General features: G+C 45.2%; 1 protein-coding gene and 1 non-coding gene across 6 annotated transcripts in view; one reads left to right on the top strand and one right to left on the bottom strand.

The window, feature by feature from the left end:
* Window positions 1-1,343: 1,343 nt before the first annotated feature.
* The window catches only part of LOC135374823 (glycogen synthase kinase-3 beta-like), a 28,207-nt gene continuing 14,558 nt past the window's right edge, over window positions 1,344-14,992 (top strand). The window contains exons 1-6 of one of the 5 annotated variants that reach the window (XM_064607756.1): window positions 1,344-1,633; window positions 6,031-6,087; window positions 11,686-11,876; window positions 11,966-12,049; window positions 14,172-14,282; window positions 14,362-14,492. In XM_064607756.1, coding sequence (XP_064463826.1) covers window positions 1,576-1,633; window positions 6,031-6,087; window positions 11,686-11,876; window positions 11,966-12,049; window positions 14,172-14,282; window positions 14,362-14,492 — 632 coding nt within the window. In that variant the 5' untranslated portion in view covers window positions 1,344-1,575. Of the gene's footprint in view, window positions 1,634-4,426; window positions 4,884-6,030; window positions 6,088-9,578; window positions 9,715-11,685; window positions 11,877-11,965; window positions 12,050-14,171; window positions 14,283-14,361; window positions 14,493-14,992 lie in introns of those variants that run through there. The other 4 variants (XM_064607752.1, XM_064607754.1, XM_064607753.1 and 1 more) reach the window with 4 other exon arrangements.
* Window positions 3,007-3,080, bottom strand: Trnan-guu (transfer RNA asparagine (anticodon GUU)). The gene has a single exon. It is a non-coding gene; the product is annotated as a tRNA-Asn (tRNA).

Raw genomic sequence — 14,992 nt, 5'->3', positions numbered from 1 at the left:
CGTCTTCATTTTCGCACTGACACGGTGTCAACGAAAACAGAATCACGTGCAACATATAACTTCTTTTCGTTTGGCTGTAATGTATGAATGATGATGCACTGTAAGCAGCGAAAGAAGATGATGATCATAAAATCGTACGCACTCGTGAGACTGCAATGACGCAGTCGATCCAATTCAGAGAGTACCACGTGACCTTGCGGTTGATTTGAGCGGCATGAGAAGCTCAACGTCAGCGTCGGAGGGAAAGCTGCTCCGAGTTGCATTGTAAAACGTGTTAGAGCGGGACATTTTCTTTTTCTATGCTTTTATCTGATCCCCGGTAGTTTTCCGATAGCCACCTATCGATAGTTTTCTTGCTATATCGACTGTCGACTATCGATAGAACTCGATAGAGCGAAAACCCAGGAAAAACCCCAGACAGCACAGCCGGCACCGGGATTCGAACCCAGGTACCTCCGAGTAAAGTTAACGGGAATAATATAATGGTGCCGTGATGTTACACGTTAGGTTTGTCTGCCTATAGTATGGCGACATGTTGCACGTGCCGCAGGGTAGGATGCGGATAGTTTCCACCACCTGGGGTTCTTTTGACGTGCGCCGGAAATCTCCGACACACCGACGGTGCTGGAAGTAACGTTTACCTCCTTCACATTTGAACCTGCGATCTTGAGCTCTGCAAGCCTACATGTTGCCGACGGAGCTACCGAAGAAAGCAAGTTAAGGGGAGGTTCTTCGCCTGTAGGTAGAGCCATCTGCCTATGGGTGCGTTTTCTTATTCAACTCTGGCAACTCCGAGTTACTCTCAGCCCGCGAAAAATAGCCAAAGTAGCCAGATTAGCGGAAATGACGTCATAACTCTGCGGCGAAAATTAGCCAGAGTAGCCAGGGAGTGACAACTCTACTCTACTCTGCTCTGAAGAAGGGTAGCCGTCGTTCTGACGTCACACACAAGCTAGCAGACGACGATGCGTCGTCTGCTACCAAATGTCCTGTTGACAGACAAGATGGGTAATGTACATTTTCGAAATGTAGGACTGGTTAAAAACTGTCGCATTTTCAAAATCTGCTGGAGTGCACGCATCTGCGTTAAGTTGTCTGCCAGCCTTCCACATCGTCTCGCCCGTCAGGCCAGTCCGCCATTTTGAGCGCAGAGTAACTCTAGCCGTTCCAAAATTACGGTCAAAGGTGGCTACACTGGAGTCACGTGACGATAAAGGCTCTGACGTCGTTACCCAACTCCCTGCTGCTCGGGTTGAATAAGAAAACGCACCCTATGTGGCCTGGCCCAGAAGAAGAAGAAGAAGAAGCCTCTGACGTGCCCCCTTTTGGTCTACTGGTAACCAAACGTGCTGTACTGTCTATATGCTTTCTGCACGCGAATTTTGGAAACGGTGACGGTGCTGTGAACCAGCTGCGCGGTCCCCGCGAAATTTTGACGAATATTGCAAAATCTGTGCTACTCTGCGAGCACCACGAGTGAAGATAAAGTGTGTGCAATACTCTAAATGTTCAGCTGTGATGTCCATCAGTGTGGTGTTTGCACTCAGATCTGACAAAGGTACCTGACATGCTTTAATGGAACCTACTGTCGTATCGCCTTCACAGTATGCGAGATACCCCAACCCAGAATCTGGTAAGTCTGTTTCAGATATGTGGAGTACGTAGCTGTGTAGGTCAACATGTATGAGGTCGCAATTAATGCAAGCACCCGGCACTGGCCTAGAAAATGAACTACATTCAATATTCCAGTGGTCAATCCCGTCCCACAAACAGGCGCGGCTCTACAAGGGGGTGATGTCCTGATCCCCCCTCAATTTCTATCGTCACATAGTGCTTTAATTGACCCTGGGCAGTGTACATAGCGTGCTATCAAAGACAAGACCCCCCCCCCCCCCCCCACACACACACACTTCCCCCTAAAAAAAACATGGACCAGCCCCAGCCCAGGTGCTCCTGGAAGCTTGCGGGAGGGTGCCGTCCAAAGGCTCCAGCGCCCCACAATATACGAAAACGTACGTGTGTCTATCGAAGCAGGCACAAAAACAGTATCCGACATCAGTATCCAACCACTGATGCACTTGAGGACTTAGCTTTTTTTTTAATTCCGTGTAAGCGCCGCGAAGCAACTGTGGCTATGAGCGACAGAGGACTTAGTACAAAAACGTAGCGCCACATAGCAAAATCGTGAATGACCTGAGTTGCTGGGTCCTGCACGCTAAAGCTTTAGGATGCGGGGTGAAATTTCTGAGCGGTTGTACGGACATGGTTCTGATGATAATAATTCGTGGCCTAATTCGCGAGACAACTATTATCATGAGTGACGCCACCTGCACCCGGGCACACAGTATTTACTGTCCCTCGCTGAAGACAACGTGTATAAGCAACTTACATCCTGCCACCAAGTTGCTGGCGGCCCTGACCGTGTCCATTGGAATGGTTGGTCCATTGGTCCACCAAAAAGAAGCTTATTTAGTGACCCTAGGATGAGAAGACGATCATGATACCAACTGATCCGCGAGAGAGCTCTGGAGCAAAAAAGAAAGAAAAAGAAAAAAAAACGGAGAAAAACGAAATAAAGAAAGTACACGCTGCTTTCAATGGATCTGTGAATGTAAGCGTAAATTATTTTATTAAACATGGAGCAAAACGGAATTAAAAGTATTGAAGGGATACAATGTTGTATATAATGTATATAATGTATATATAATGTAATAATAATTGTATATAATCTATAAACAATGTTGCATGGCCAGTTCCAGAACGAAAAGCCCGAGATAATGACCAAGAAAGACACAAACAAACGATGTAACGATAAAAAAGATAGAGAGCAAGCGAGCTGGTGGCAGATATCCATAACGAAACCCGAGGCTAGGGGGAAATAAATAAAAAGGACCTGAAAAAAAAAGTCGGTTTCGTATCGACAAAGACAAAACTTTTTCTTCAAATTGAAAAGAGAATTGTAATGTACTTCTACATAAACGACTTAAAAAAAAACATACAAATGGCCGCCCCCGGGAGGGCTCGAACCTCCAACCTTTCGGTTAACAGCCGAACGCGCTAGCCGATTGCGCCACGGAGGCCACGCGTGTCGGCACCGTTATTGTCGTTCAAAAGGCATATGACCATTTATGAGATTTAGTTGCTGCGTTTTTTTTTCTTTTTTGTAGCCGTTAATAGTGAGTTTTAGTATATCGTACGCCGTTCGCTTTGCGTGTGCACGGTGAGATCTACTACAGACACAAAATAGGGAGAGCACAAGTCTCCCGCTTCCATGCTCTGCCCGCTCCTGTTGCGTGCCCTGACCCTCGCAAGTGCCTGCAAGCTTGCTTTACCACGTGGCCACACGTGACTATGACTCACGTCACGGGTCGCGTTCGTCATCACGTCGTATGATCGGAGGTTTCCCAGCTTCCTTGCTTTCCCTTGGCTCCAACGGCTCAAAATTCACGTAGCCCGTCCTGGTGTTTGTATTTACGTCATGTAACCGTGACAGAAACAATAAAAAAATAAACAAAAAGAAAGTGGCAGACATGCATTTTGACATTTTAGTTTTTAATTGAGCATAGGCGGATCTAGGATATTTTTTTCTAAGGAGGGATGGGAGGGGGGGGGGGGGCTGCCTCGAACTGCATTACCTAAAGCCAAACAAAACTCTATGTAACGACGGACCCCCCCCCCCCCCCCCCCCGAAAAAAAAAGGGAGAAATATTGTCTAATTTAATATTTCTGATCGGATCAGCGTTTACGTTCCGCCCCCGTGGGGACAAGCGGGAAAGTTGTTCTCCCACATAATTTTTATTTTCTTTCTCTCTACTGTCGTCCTAAAGGCTTCTTCCTGCCCAATTAGGTGAAGTCCCTTGATCGATTAGAGTCTGTTTGGCGATCGTTCAGGCGGGCTTAGGCCTTGGCTGAGAGGTGCTGGCTATTGCCCCCATTCTACTCCAAAACCGTAGAATAGAATAGAAGTAGAACGAAAGAAATGGAAACGTACCCCAAACCCTGCGCACGCGAGAAGTCACGTACTCCATGACAACGAGGCCTGAGCTTGGGGCACAACAACAAGGACGTAACATAACACAACTCCTAGAAAGTCACACCCCTGTTTTTTATTTTATTTTTCCTTCTGCTAATTCGCATACCATAAAACAATGCCACGACAAGCTTGTAATTGCTTGTTTTACCCAGATTACTTCAAAGAAAATCGCATTTTTGAGAATGTTACACAATTTCCACTTCGAAGTTTGTATCCGATCCGCCCACTGAGAATATATACGCACTCAAAAAGTAAGTGCGCCGAAATGTTGCTGCCTTCACCTGCTGTTCCGTACGAAAAAAGACGAAAAGGGAAACGACGCGTCGTCTGCTTTCCCGCGTCCGCGCTATCGCGCAGCGCCTAAAAACGCTCCTGCTGCCTCTCCCGATGGAAAGCAACCGAACGGTGCCAACGGAACGGTCAGGTCTTGATGCACATAGGGGGCCACGGCCTGAGCTGCGCGAATCGTTTGTGGGGACTGCAAGGATTACCGGAAGCTACTTATTAGCCTTTTATGGCACAGTGTTACAGTGGATACCTGTGTTTGGAATTGATTTTCTAGGAGGAATTGAAATGCTGGAGAAGTCTGTGCCTGGAAGTGGTCGTTCATGACTGGAGATGTAGTGAGAGAAGCGCGATTTTTATCAACCAGTGGAAGTTAAGCCTAAATCCACTGCTGTGTGTAGCTCAAGAGCGTGATATAGGATGTAGAAAAAACGGAAACATGTACGCCTTGTGGTAACCCTTCGAGTGAACAGTATAATGAGTGGAAGACCAAGGACGACTTCCTTTGCAGAAGGAAACAAGCAACCTCAACAGCCAAATTTTGTTGCGGGAGTAAAAATAACCAGTAAGTTTCAGAGCCAGTCGCTATTAGGCCTAGTGTCGGCCTGCTGTTGTGCAACATGGCGACTTGCATTCTCAGTGAATGATTTTCTCGAAATATAACCCTGTCACTAAGCTTTCGCGACGTATAACTGCGAGGACGACAGCCTATGCCTTTGTCTGACCCGTGTGCCATATATGAGTTTGTCCGCCGTCATTCGATGTTCTCGGGGGGGATGGTCCGACCCTCTGCTTTCGTGGCTCTTCTCGTAGCTCAGTAACGCTTTGCAACTTCTTTTTACACTTAGCTAAGTAGTGAAAGCGACGAATTTGCTTTAGTTCGCCACGAACATGCAGTAGTGTTCTTGCTTGTCGATTTCTGGCAGTGTTTAAATGCTCACATCACCAGTGCACCTCAGCATGCAGCAGTGCTGGTGACGAAAATGCAACGCCAATGGCCTTTAGCTATAAAAGAATATTTGAGGAAATTAGTGAGGATTCGCAGTTTTATGTAAGGGAAGCATATATTACGTTCCAATACACCACATTCGACAGCTCGTGATGTGAACTGCTAGGGGTTGACCCAAACCTCGCGCTCGTATCCGATGTTTAATTTTGTCTGACGAACGTGCAAAGCAGACGGAGTCACGTGCTCCCTCGAATCGGTGTCGCGGGTACATTTTCACCTCATTTGCCTGACCTTGATATCTGGACCTTCTTGACGTTTGAAACTCTAAGCTTGTTGCTGAGAAGTGATCAGGATCGATAATTTGATTAGCCGGGTACTTTGCACTGTCATTGATAAGCACATTGTGTTCGTGGCTAGGGTGAAATCTTGACTGAGTTCAACCCTGATGAAGTTAATTTGTGATAATGCACCAACCATCTGGAAAAGTCACATTATTTCACGTTGGACATTGAAATGCGTATTTTTTTCCCATCGTTTTTAGCGCGTCAGTTACTTTGTTACCTCTCTGTAAAAATTGTGCAGTACCCATTGTAATATTTTTGGCTGCACTTTTAGTTGCCACCAGTGCCGTATGCTCGCATGTTATTTCATTTTTGGAAATCCTAGCATGTTTGCTCACGAACCCAGTGTCCTAACGTAAAGCAGCAAGGATTGCTTGACCATTTTCACCGTATTTACTACTATTGAAATGCATCGTCCGCAGATTCAAGTGATCTTGAACTCGAAAGCAATATCATAAACGATGTCACCGTGATCCCTGGTAAGTAAGCGCCAGGAGGAAGTGCTGTTAATTGTACGTAAGGCTATAAAATCATGCTAGACGCATGAGGGTAATGTGAGTAGCATATAGCAGTCGTGTTCCTGTGCTTGCAAGTGTGTATTGAGGGTATATTTGGCTTTCGAACATGCTGAAGGGTACTTGGAAGTCGCAGGTGTACCTGGTGTTGCAGAGAATGACATAAAAAGTTTGAAATCTATGATTGCTCAAAGGGTCATTCTCCACTGGTCACGTAGCTGTCATTAAGGAGCCACACGTGGGGATTAGCATAACAGCAGCACCCCCCTCGCACGAGGCGGGAAATTGTTCGTGTCAAATCTGTTCATTTTCATCCTACCAATTTTTCTGAGTTCCAAAAGTTTTTGCCTTGCTTTTGCAGCTGATCAATTGCAGGAAAGCGGAAGCACAAAAAGCCTGCACGCTACGTAAAAAGAGTTAAACCTGATGGATGTGGACTACATATTACTAGCCTATTGCTGTGTTGCCATTGTGTACCCTGCAATGTCTGTGCAGTATATTTGTAGACAAAGCCCAGTGGACAAAGTCACCACTTTCATATTTAGATTTTTTTGTTTCATTTTCATGTTGATGTACCTCTGAACGTTATTGGGTTTTGTTGGCACATTTGTTAACTCTTCTGTAGGCTGGTATTGAACAAACATTTTCGTCTCCTTTCTTGACGACAATAATAGCGTGCAAAGCTAGTCCATCCAACCGGAACCGCAAGACATCACGTTTCGTGCACTGTAATTGTGCGGATTTCCCATAGTCCCTTAAACGGGTACTACAGTGCAAAAATTTCTCTTAGCGATATGAAAGATTCCGTCATCAGGGCAATTAATGCAAAAAGAACTTGATTCACCCATTGCGCCGTTTGTAATTAAAACTCGAATAAAGGTGCCAATTTGGAGGTCCCTCTTTCCTTCCTCCGAATCTGCGCAGAACGTCAAGGGTACGTCACCCACAGTGCGTCCAGTTGTCAAAGGAAATATGTTGCGGGAATGGCACCTCCCCGCATTTCTTTGCCCAATCAACGAGGTACGAAAGGAGCCCCGACTTGGCTGTGACGCGTAGGGATACACCTCTCCGGGACACACACATGTATTCTGTAGTAGTGGAAGCTTTCGCCAGTACCGCCATACAAGGTAACGGGAAGAGAATCATCGCATCAACGTGATTGAACGCAAAAATTATAGCCAACGCAAAAAAAAACGATACTTTACGACTACACAGTCAAGGAGAGAAGTCCTACCAAGTGCGAGCGGATCAGCATGGATCAGATGCGACGGTTATAGTAGCGTCGTTATGTGATTATGAAGTTCATCTCTCCTATTCTACGTTCCACAATGCTATTCCAGACAAAAAATACGGTTTCTAGTCAGACAATTCTTGAAAAAAAATCCATACGTTATCTTCATTGGCAGATGGGACATTTCGTCATAGCGACGTATCAATTTGTTATCTTGACGTGAAACTCCTCATTACACACACCTCACAATCAGCGCGCCGCGAAATAACGCGCACTTGTCATTCTTCCAGCATTGCATTGCGAGTGCATTTGAAATAATGAGCGTTGAGTACAGAATATACCTTCTTCCAGTAGCCTATGAGACCCACAAACACCAACCCCTTTTGAGGCCCCCTTTAATGATCCTCGAAGCACTAAAGTCTTACCAGACCTTATGTTGCGTAGAACAAGGTTGCACTGGTAAGGACCTAGTATGCTAAGTTAGGCCGTGCACAAATGTGTTTCGAGCCAGCCTCCTTCGCGAAAATGTAAATTCTCAGAAGATGACATTTGAGTTCTCGTATTCCAAGTTTGTGGATGAAATCTACGAAGAGAACAATTTGAGCTCGGGCAGCGAGCAGAAAAAGAAAAACATGGACGAGAGCTCAGCCCAGACTGTTCTTCAATTTCTAGTTGACCTTCCGCAATATGAGGTCTTTACGTGTTTTTCCAAGTTTTAGTTTCATGCTGGACGTTAGAAGCAAAACAATGGTTCAGGTTCGGGGAAGTACGGTACATTCACAAGTTTTAGTTAAGAAGTAACATGGAAAAGTACAAATTTTTGCGATAACTTAATTTCGTGATCAAACTTTTTTCGCATAATTACGGTTCCAGGAAATATAGGTAGCGTGGTTGAAAAAAGTAGGGGCACTGGAATTCGCAACGATGTGAACTCCACAAAGACAAATCGACTTGCTTGGCTACCTTTAACTTCACAAATTTGTTCTTGTCAAGCCTTTCTATAATTGAAAGGCCACTTCAACATCAGTAGTTCGTTTGCACACTGTATCATCACTTGGCATTGCAGATACCTGCTTTCACAACCAGCACATATGTCATTATTACAGGATTGGAGTTCATGATAATCCTCTATAAGCCAGCCAGCATGTAGAGGCTTCATGGCACTGCCGGCAGTGTCATGAACCCGCAATCTCCCTGACCCCATGATTTCCGCTACCATCTGCTTCCACAGGAACTCGCGAAATTAAGGCCCCGCGAAATATTCCCAAAACATGCTTCCACGTGAATTACTAAGACTGCGAAATCAACCACTTTTACAGTATGTGGCTTATGACATCCTTCTTAATTGACTTCTATGTTTTTATCCATCTTCACTTTCACCTTGAAGCCATCGTAGTGTGTTCGGAGAAACTCACAACATACAAAAGAGAAATGTCCAGCAATCAGTTGCATAATCACAAAACAGGCTGCTTAAATGGTGTGACACGCTTTTATTGTTTTCGTAGCGAAATGTTAGTTCATCGTCGGATTCCTGCCCGTGTTGTTGTTGTTGAATGGCACAATGTTAGCTTCGAAGCAGAAGGACTTGTGCTAAAGGCCTCAGACGAAGAAATCAGTGTAGATGTGAACTACATTTCATAAAATTGTACGCTGTGCAGAACTTAAACGCTCTCACAATGTGTCTCTGCGTAGTTCCCAAAGTTATGCATATGTTTCAAGGAGGCTTCCGCACATGCAGTGAGGCATCTACATAAAGGTGCACATATCCAGCCAGTAATGTTTGCACATGGCAGTCAGGCACTTTGAAAGTGCAACCTTGTACTACTGTCTATCAGTGACTGACTCATACTTTCATTCATTTTGTTCATTTATTATTTCAAATCTTTCTTTCCCCACCTGCTGGTTTTGTTCGTTCCATCGTTCTTCACTCTATTGTCCGCCACTTATTTTGTATATCAAGTGCAGTTCACGTTGTCAAAAGTTGAGGCTAACCAGCTCTTTCTCTTTTTTGTCTCGTTTCTTCCCTGTTCTTGTTCACCGTCGTTCTTGGCATGCCATCCTTCCTACCTGACTCTCTACGTTTCTCTTCAAAACGTATCTCCCCCGTCTCGGTAAATTTCTTTTGTTCTCCCCCTGTGTTATTCCGTCATTGCCGCCCCCCCTCTCCCCCCATTTCTGTTTGCTCCCATTGTTTTGAAAACCTCCAAATGTCATTCAGGGAATTGGTGGTGGTGTTGTGCCACAGTCGAGCGCTAGGATATCTGGGGACAGCAATCTCTGCTCTGCCCAGCCACGGGCTTCAGCGGGCTGCCAGGGCACTGTGATGGATTCTACCATTGCTCCCACACCGTCGGCTCACAGTAAGCGGGTGTCGTTCGTTGTCGTCTGGTGCCTCCCCCCCACCCCCAAACCCCCTTCGCACTGTCCATGCACTGTTCTCTCCATTATGGTACACGTATGAGTGCGCTACACGTATGTTACTACTACATGTACTACTACGCTACACGTACTACTGCTGAGTCTGTTATAACGCACGCAGTGTTTGCAACTTGCAGCTGGGCTCATCCAGCTGCCAATTTTTGTAGTCGAGTTAATTTTGAACCAGACATGGAGGTGGGCTTAGTGTCCCAAGTATGGGCGGAAAAAAAAAGACTGTTTGAGATGTTGATGAGTTGAGAAAATACTGAAAATTTCAACTATGTAGATGATGCTTTTCAGACAGAATTAGCCATATTTTGTAACATTTTATGTGGTAAAAAGAGTACTGTTTATTTATTTTTTATTGAGACCAAGAGGGTACAATAATACATAGTACAGCTTGTTGAAATAGCAAGAAAGAAAATATCGAAAGAATGAAGCGCAAAGTCAGAGTAACTATTTAATATGTGAGCTTTTGGGCAGAGCCTGCCCTTCTGCAGACAAAAGAAGCATTTAAAACATTGCTTATATAAGGAGTGGGATCGGTGAGAGAAGGAACCAAAGAATGAGAGAAGCAAAGCAAGGATGGAATCACAAAGAACAACAACTTTTCATCCTTGTGTTGCTCCTCTCATTCTTTGGTTCCTTCTCCTACCGATCCCACTCCTTATATAAGCAATGTTTTAAATGCTTCTTTTGTCTGCAGAAGGGCAGGGCAGGCTCTGCCCGAAAGCTCACGTATTAAATAGTTTCTCTCTCATTCCTTCGTTATTATTTTTTGTTGAATAAGAAAAGTTTCAGGAATTTACACCTGAGAGTGTACAAAAACTCATTTCTTGGAGGTCACGTGATTACTTACGTGCTGTGTCGCTGTCTGATTGGAAACCTATGAAATGCACGTGTGTCAGAATTTCACGAGTTTATTATCTGCTAGAGGTGACATTGAGTGTCGGGGCTTCAGAAAAAGAAAAGAAGACTAGTAACAACAACAGTTATGTGCCTGAAAATGACGCACGTGCGGTACCCCAAACCCGAATACCCGAATGAAACATTAATGACGCGCCATCCTAGTACATTTTCCACTTGTCCAGAACGAAAGCAGTGACACCTATCAAAATGAAACTGGCGTTGTTAACTCATCAACTGTTAAACAGCTCTGACATCATCCACGTTTGAGACGCCAGATGTATGTCTTTGTCCATCACTCAAAGTTGATTAGCCGCACATTAACTATATGAAGGCTTCCGTCATTAGACTGAACCCGAGCTGGAAAACGGGCATCAGTGTGAAGACCTGGAAACAAAAAAATTCTTCACCGCTTCTTTAAGCATTGCAAGTACTTGTCCTAATGCATGTATACACAAATAGAGCACATGTGTATTCGGGTAATGTAGAGAGAAAATATGATGGGGGGGGGGAATACACATCCATTAAAGTATGTGTATGCATACCTTTGCATAGTCTGAGGGATGCCATGCTTATTCGCAAACACGTAACCGCAATGGACATCCCAGAACAAATTTATTTAACGGCGCGTATAAAAACCTTCTACCGTCATATACATGTCAACGTGCCTGTGGCTCCTAAAACTTGGTCAGTCAACCTTCACTGTTTTTACGTTTGATGTTCCTGGCAGTCTCCAACGCCTTCATTGCATCACAGGCGCTTGTTGGCAGATGTTCAGTGCCCTGTGATTGATCAACAATCATTCTGTAAACAGTCCACATCCAGATGGTTTGAGGCTATTGTTTAGTGCTCATTCTGTTCACTGCTAATTTGAAAGCACTGTGATGAATATCGCCCTGCATTTTTATGAATGAGATCAAGTTGTACCTCCATGGCACGCATGAATGTGCTCGTTGACACTTGGTTGGAACGTGAAAGTGACCCCCTTCGATGTGTTTGTGCCATAGGCAAGGATGGCAGCAAGGTTACGGCGGTGTTGGCAACGCCAGGTCAGGGCCCTGATCGGCCACAAGAGGTGTCTTATGCAGACACCAAGGTGATTGGCAATGGCTCCTTTGGAGTGGTTTACCAGGCGCGCCTCCTCGATACCGGGGAGCTGGTTGCCATTAAAAAAGTGCTGCAGGACAAGCGATTCAAGGTGAGCACCTCACTTGCTGCTGCGTTCTGTATCATATTTTTGTAACATAGTACTTAACAAAACCTCTTTCGTCCTGTTCATCTTTTCAGAACCGTGAACTTCAAATCATGAGGAGGCTAGATCATTGTAATATAGTGAAGTTGAAGTACTTCTTTTACTCCAGTGGTGACAAGGCAAGTTGTGTTCTTATTTATGTGTCCTAATTCGTGTTCAGACACGTGCAAGGAGATAAGAACTATCTCGGTTGTAAATCCTGATGTTGTCTAGTATCGGAATAAGTCTTTCATACAATCTGCTGCCACATATCTTGAGATGTCAGTGGTTGTGTACAGGCATCCGTACGACACCTCAGATGTGTCAATACTGCCCATACATTATCAAAACTGAGACTTATGCTGTTTACACTGTGAAAAGTTATTTTACATGTTGTATCAAATGCTTGCTGTGTCTAGCAAAATAGACACGCAAAAGATTCGCACTGTAAAAATATCTTGTGAAGGTTCTCTCTGCATATGACATACGTGAAATCCACCAATACTTTACTCTAAAAAATGGTGGCATACTGGTGCCATGATGGCGTCTTGATGTTGAAACGGGTCATAGTTAAGTCATTTTGTGCAGTGGGTGGCCATGCAAAGTGAAAAATAATTGCCAAACAGTGTTATAACAACCTCACACAGGCAGTTGGGACAATTTCTCGTAGACTGAATATTGAATGGCAAAGCAGGTTCTTGCCACTTGGCAGTGATAGTCTCGGCAGAGCATGCATGGATCAAGTTCAGTGTTAGCAAAATCTGGCAACTTGTCACTGCACTTCTCGATTTATGCGCCGACCAGTGGACATACATGAAGCAGCTTTAGTGTGGCTCAAAATGCCCAAAATGTTTGATCCATCTTTGGGGTGGGCTACCACAGGCAACCAACACTGTTCTATCTCCATCTCACTGATTTCCTGTCTTCTGTCGGTGTTTTTGGTATCTCAGTAGCTCCTGCAGCTCCTCATACGCTCTGCCGCCAATGGCGATGTTTGTGCCACAGGTGGGGGTAACTCATAAAAAGTAATAGAGAAAATCTGAGACCCAAAGGGGATGGCTCTCCCTGGATCTGAATGAAATTGCCATGAGGCAAGCCATAGAGACAGGAGAGCTGTGACACCACACCAGACTACATGCTTTATGTTGTATTGTTTGTGTGATTCCTCCCTCCATAGAACACATACTGCACCTGAGACATTTGCACTGAATGGCCAAGGGGCTGCCAAATTTATTATTCTGCATAATCTCTCTAAATACGAGGGCCGTTCAAGTCAAACCGGGACTTTTCATTTTTCGCAAAAGTAAGATGATCTCACAGGCGAGAAAGTAGTTTTATTTTTCAACGTAATCTTCAGCTGCACTAATGCGCTTGTCCCAGCGTTTCACGAGGCCTTGGATGCCAGCAGTGTAGAAATCCTTACCGACGCGTAGCAGCCATGATCGGACGGCATTCTTGACCTCGTCGTCACAGCTGAAGTGGCGGCCCCCAAGGAACACCTTCAGTGGCCCGAAGAGATATGGAAATCACTGGGGGCGAGGTCTGGACTGTAAGGGGGATGTGGGAGCAACTCCCAGCCAAGTTCCTGTAAGGTGCGTGTCGTGAGATGCGCGGGATGCGGGCGTGCATTGTCCTGTAGGAGGAGGACTCCTTTGGTGATGAGGCCCGGCTTTCTGGAACTGGAGGTGTTCATGAATGATAGTGTTCAACGTTCCCGCAGAAAGGTCCGTCTTTTGAGCCAGTTCGAGACATGTTATCCGTCGGTCCTTGAGGATCAGGTGCTCCACAAGTTGGATGTTCTCAGGAACTCTGACACTGGACTCTGAGCCGCCCCGGCTGGGATCGTCCTGCACCGATGTACGGCAGTCTCGGAACCGTTTGCACCACTCAAACGCTTTGCTGCGGATAAGTGTATCGTGGCCATACTGAGCCTGAAGTCTTCTGTGAATTTCAGATGACTTTACGCCTTCATTCACGAGAAACTTCACGACAATCCGCTGTTCGACGTGCGCGCTCACCTCGTTGTCGGCCATCTTGTCTAGCACGTGTCTTCTGTTTTGCACTAACTTCGGACCACTGCGTCGTGAATGCGGAGGCCTGTCGCGTGTGAAAATGATGAAAAAGTAGTAGCGGGAGCCATTTGTACACTCAGGAGACTTAGAAAGTTCCGGTTTGACGTGAACACCCCTCGTATGACCGAGGCGAGGAACAGAAGATTTACATTGTGCTGCCTTCTGAGTAACTTCCGCCTCTCGTTTACAGAAGGACGAAGTCTACCTGAATCTTGTTTTAGAGTTCATCCCGGAGACTGTGTACAGAGTAGCAAGGCATTATAGCAAATCTAAACAGACTATACCAATATCGTTCATAAAGGTGAGTAGTACCTGCATATTTTAAGGTCCGTTAATCGTGCAAGATTTTGCGTGTGTTACCATTTCTCTGCACATTACAGCTGTATATGTATCAACTCTTCCGGAGCCTAGCATACATCCATTCCTTAGGGATTTGTCACAGAGACATAAAACCTCAGAACCTCCTGCTCGACCCTGAGACAGGAGTCCTTAAGCTCTGCGACTTTGGCAGGTATGTAACGAGGTGCCTCGGATGAGCGTTATAGTAAAGAAAAATGCTCGATGCCGCCGATATATTAAGCATAGACCCTGAAGTTTTGGGGTTAAACCTGATTTTTCCCCGAATTTGCACCCCGAATCGAGGTTCACCGGTTTAGGGTTTAACCCGATTTGTACCCGCAAAACTGCACCTAAGCTAGGCACCTCACGGCAATGACTTACTAATATTTCACAAAATACACTGTTGATCTCAACGTCTGATACTCTGGATAGGCTGTACAACGAACGTTTGTTCGACAGTAGAGCCCGATTTATCCCCAAATTCAGTCTGATGGTAATTTTTCCGCCCGAATTTGCATGAATTTTCGACATCAAGTGATTGACCTGAATTTTACCCCCCGAATTTGGAAAAAAATAAAAACCGAAAACTTCAGGGTCTAATTAAGCAGCACACTGCCCTTCTGCTGGGCACTGCCCTCATCTCTGGCGCTGTACTTAAAGGGTTTGAGAGGG

The sequence above is a fragment of the Ornithodoros turicata genome, unplaced genomic scaffold, assembly GCF_037126465.1.
Source record: "Ornithodoros turicata isolate Travis unplaced genomic scaffold, ASM3712646v1 ctg00000746.1, whole genome shotgun sequence".
Classification (NCBI taxonomy): domain Eukaryota; kingdom Metazoa; phylum Arthropoda; class Arachnida; order Ixodida; family Argasidae; genus Ornithodoros; species Ornithodoros turicata.
This window is presented reverse-complemented; position numbering and strand designations above follow the sequence as displayed.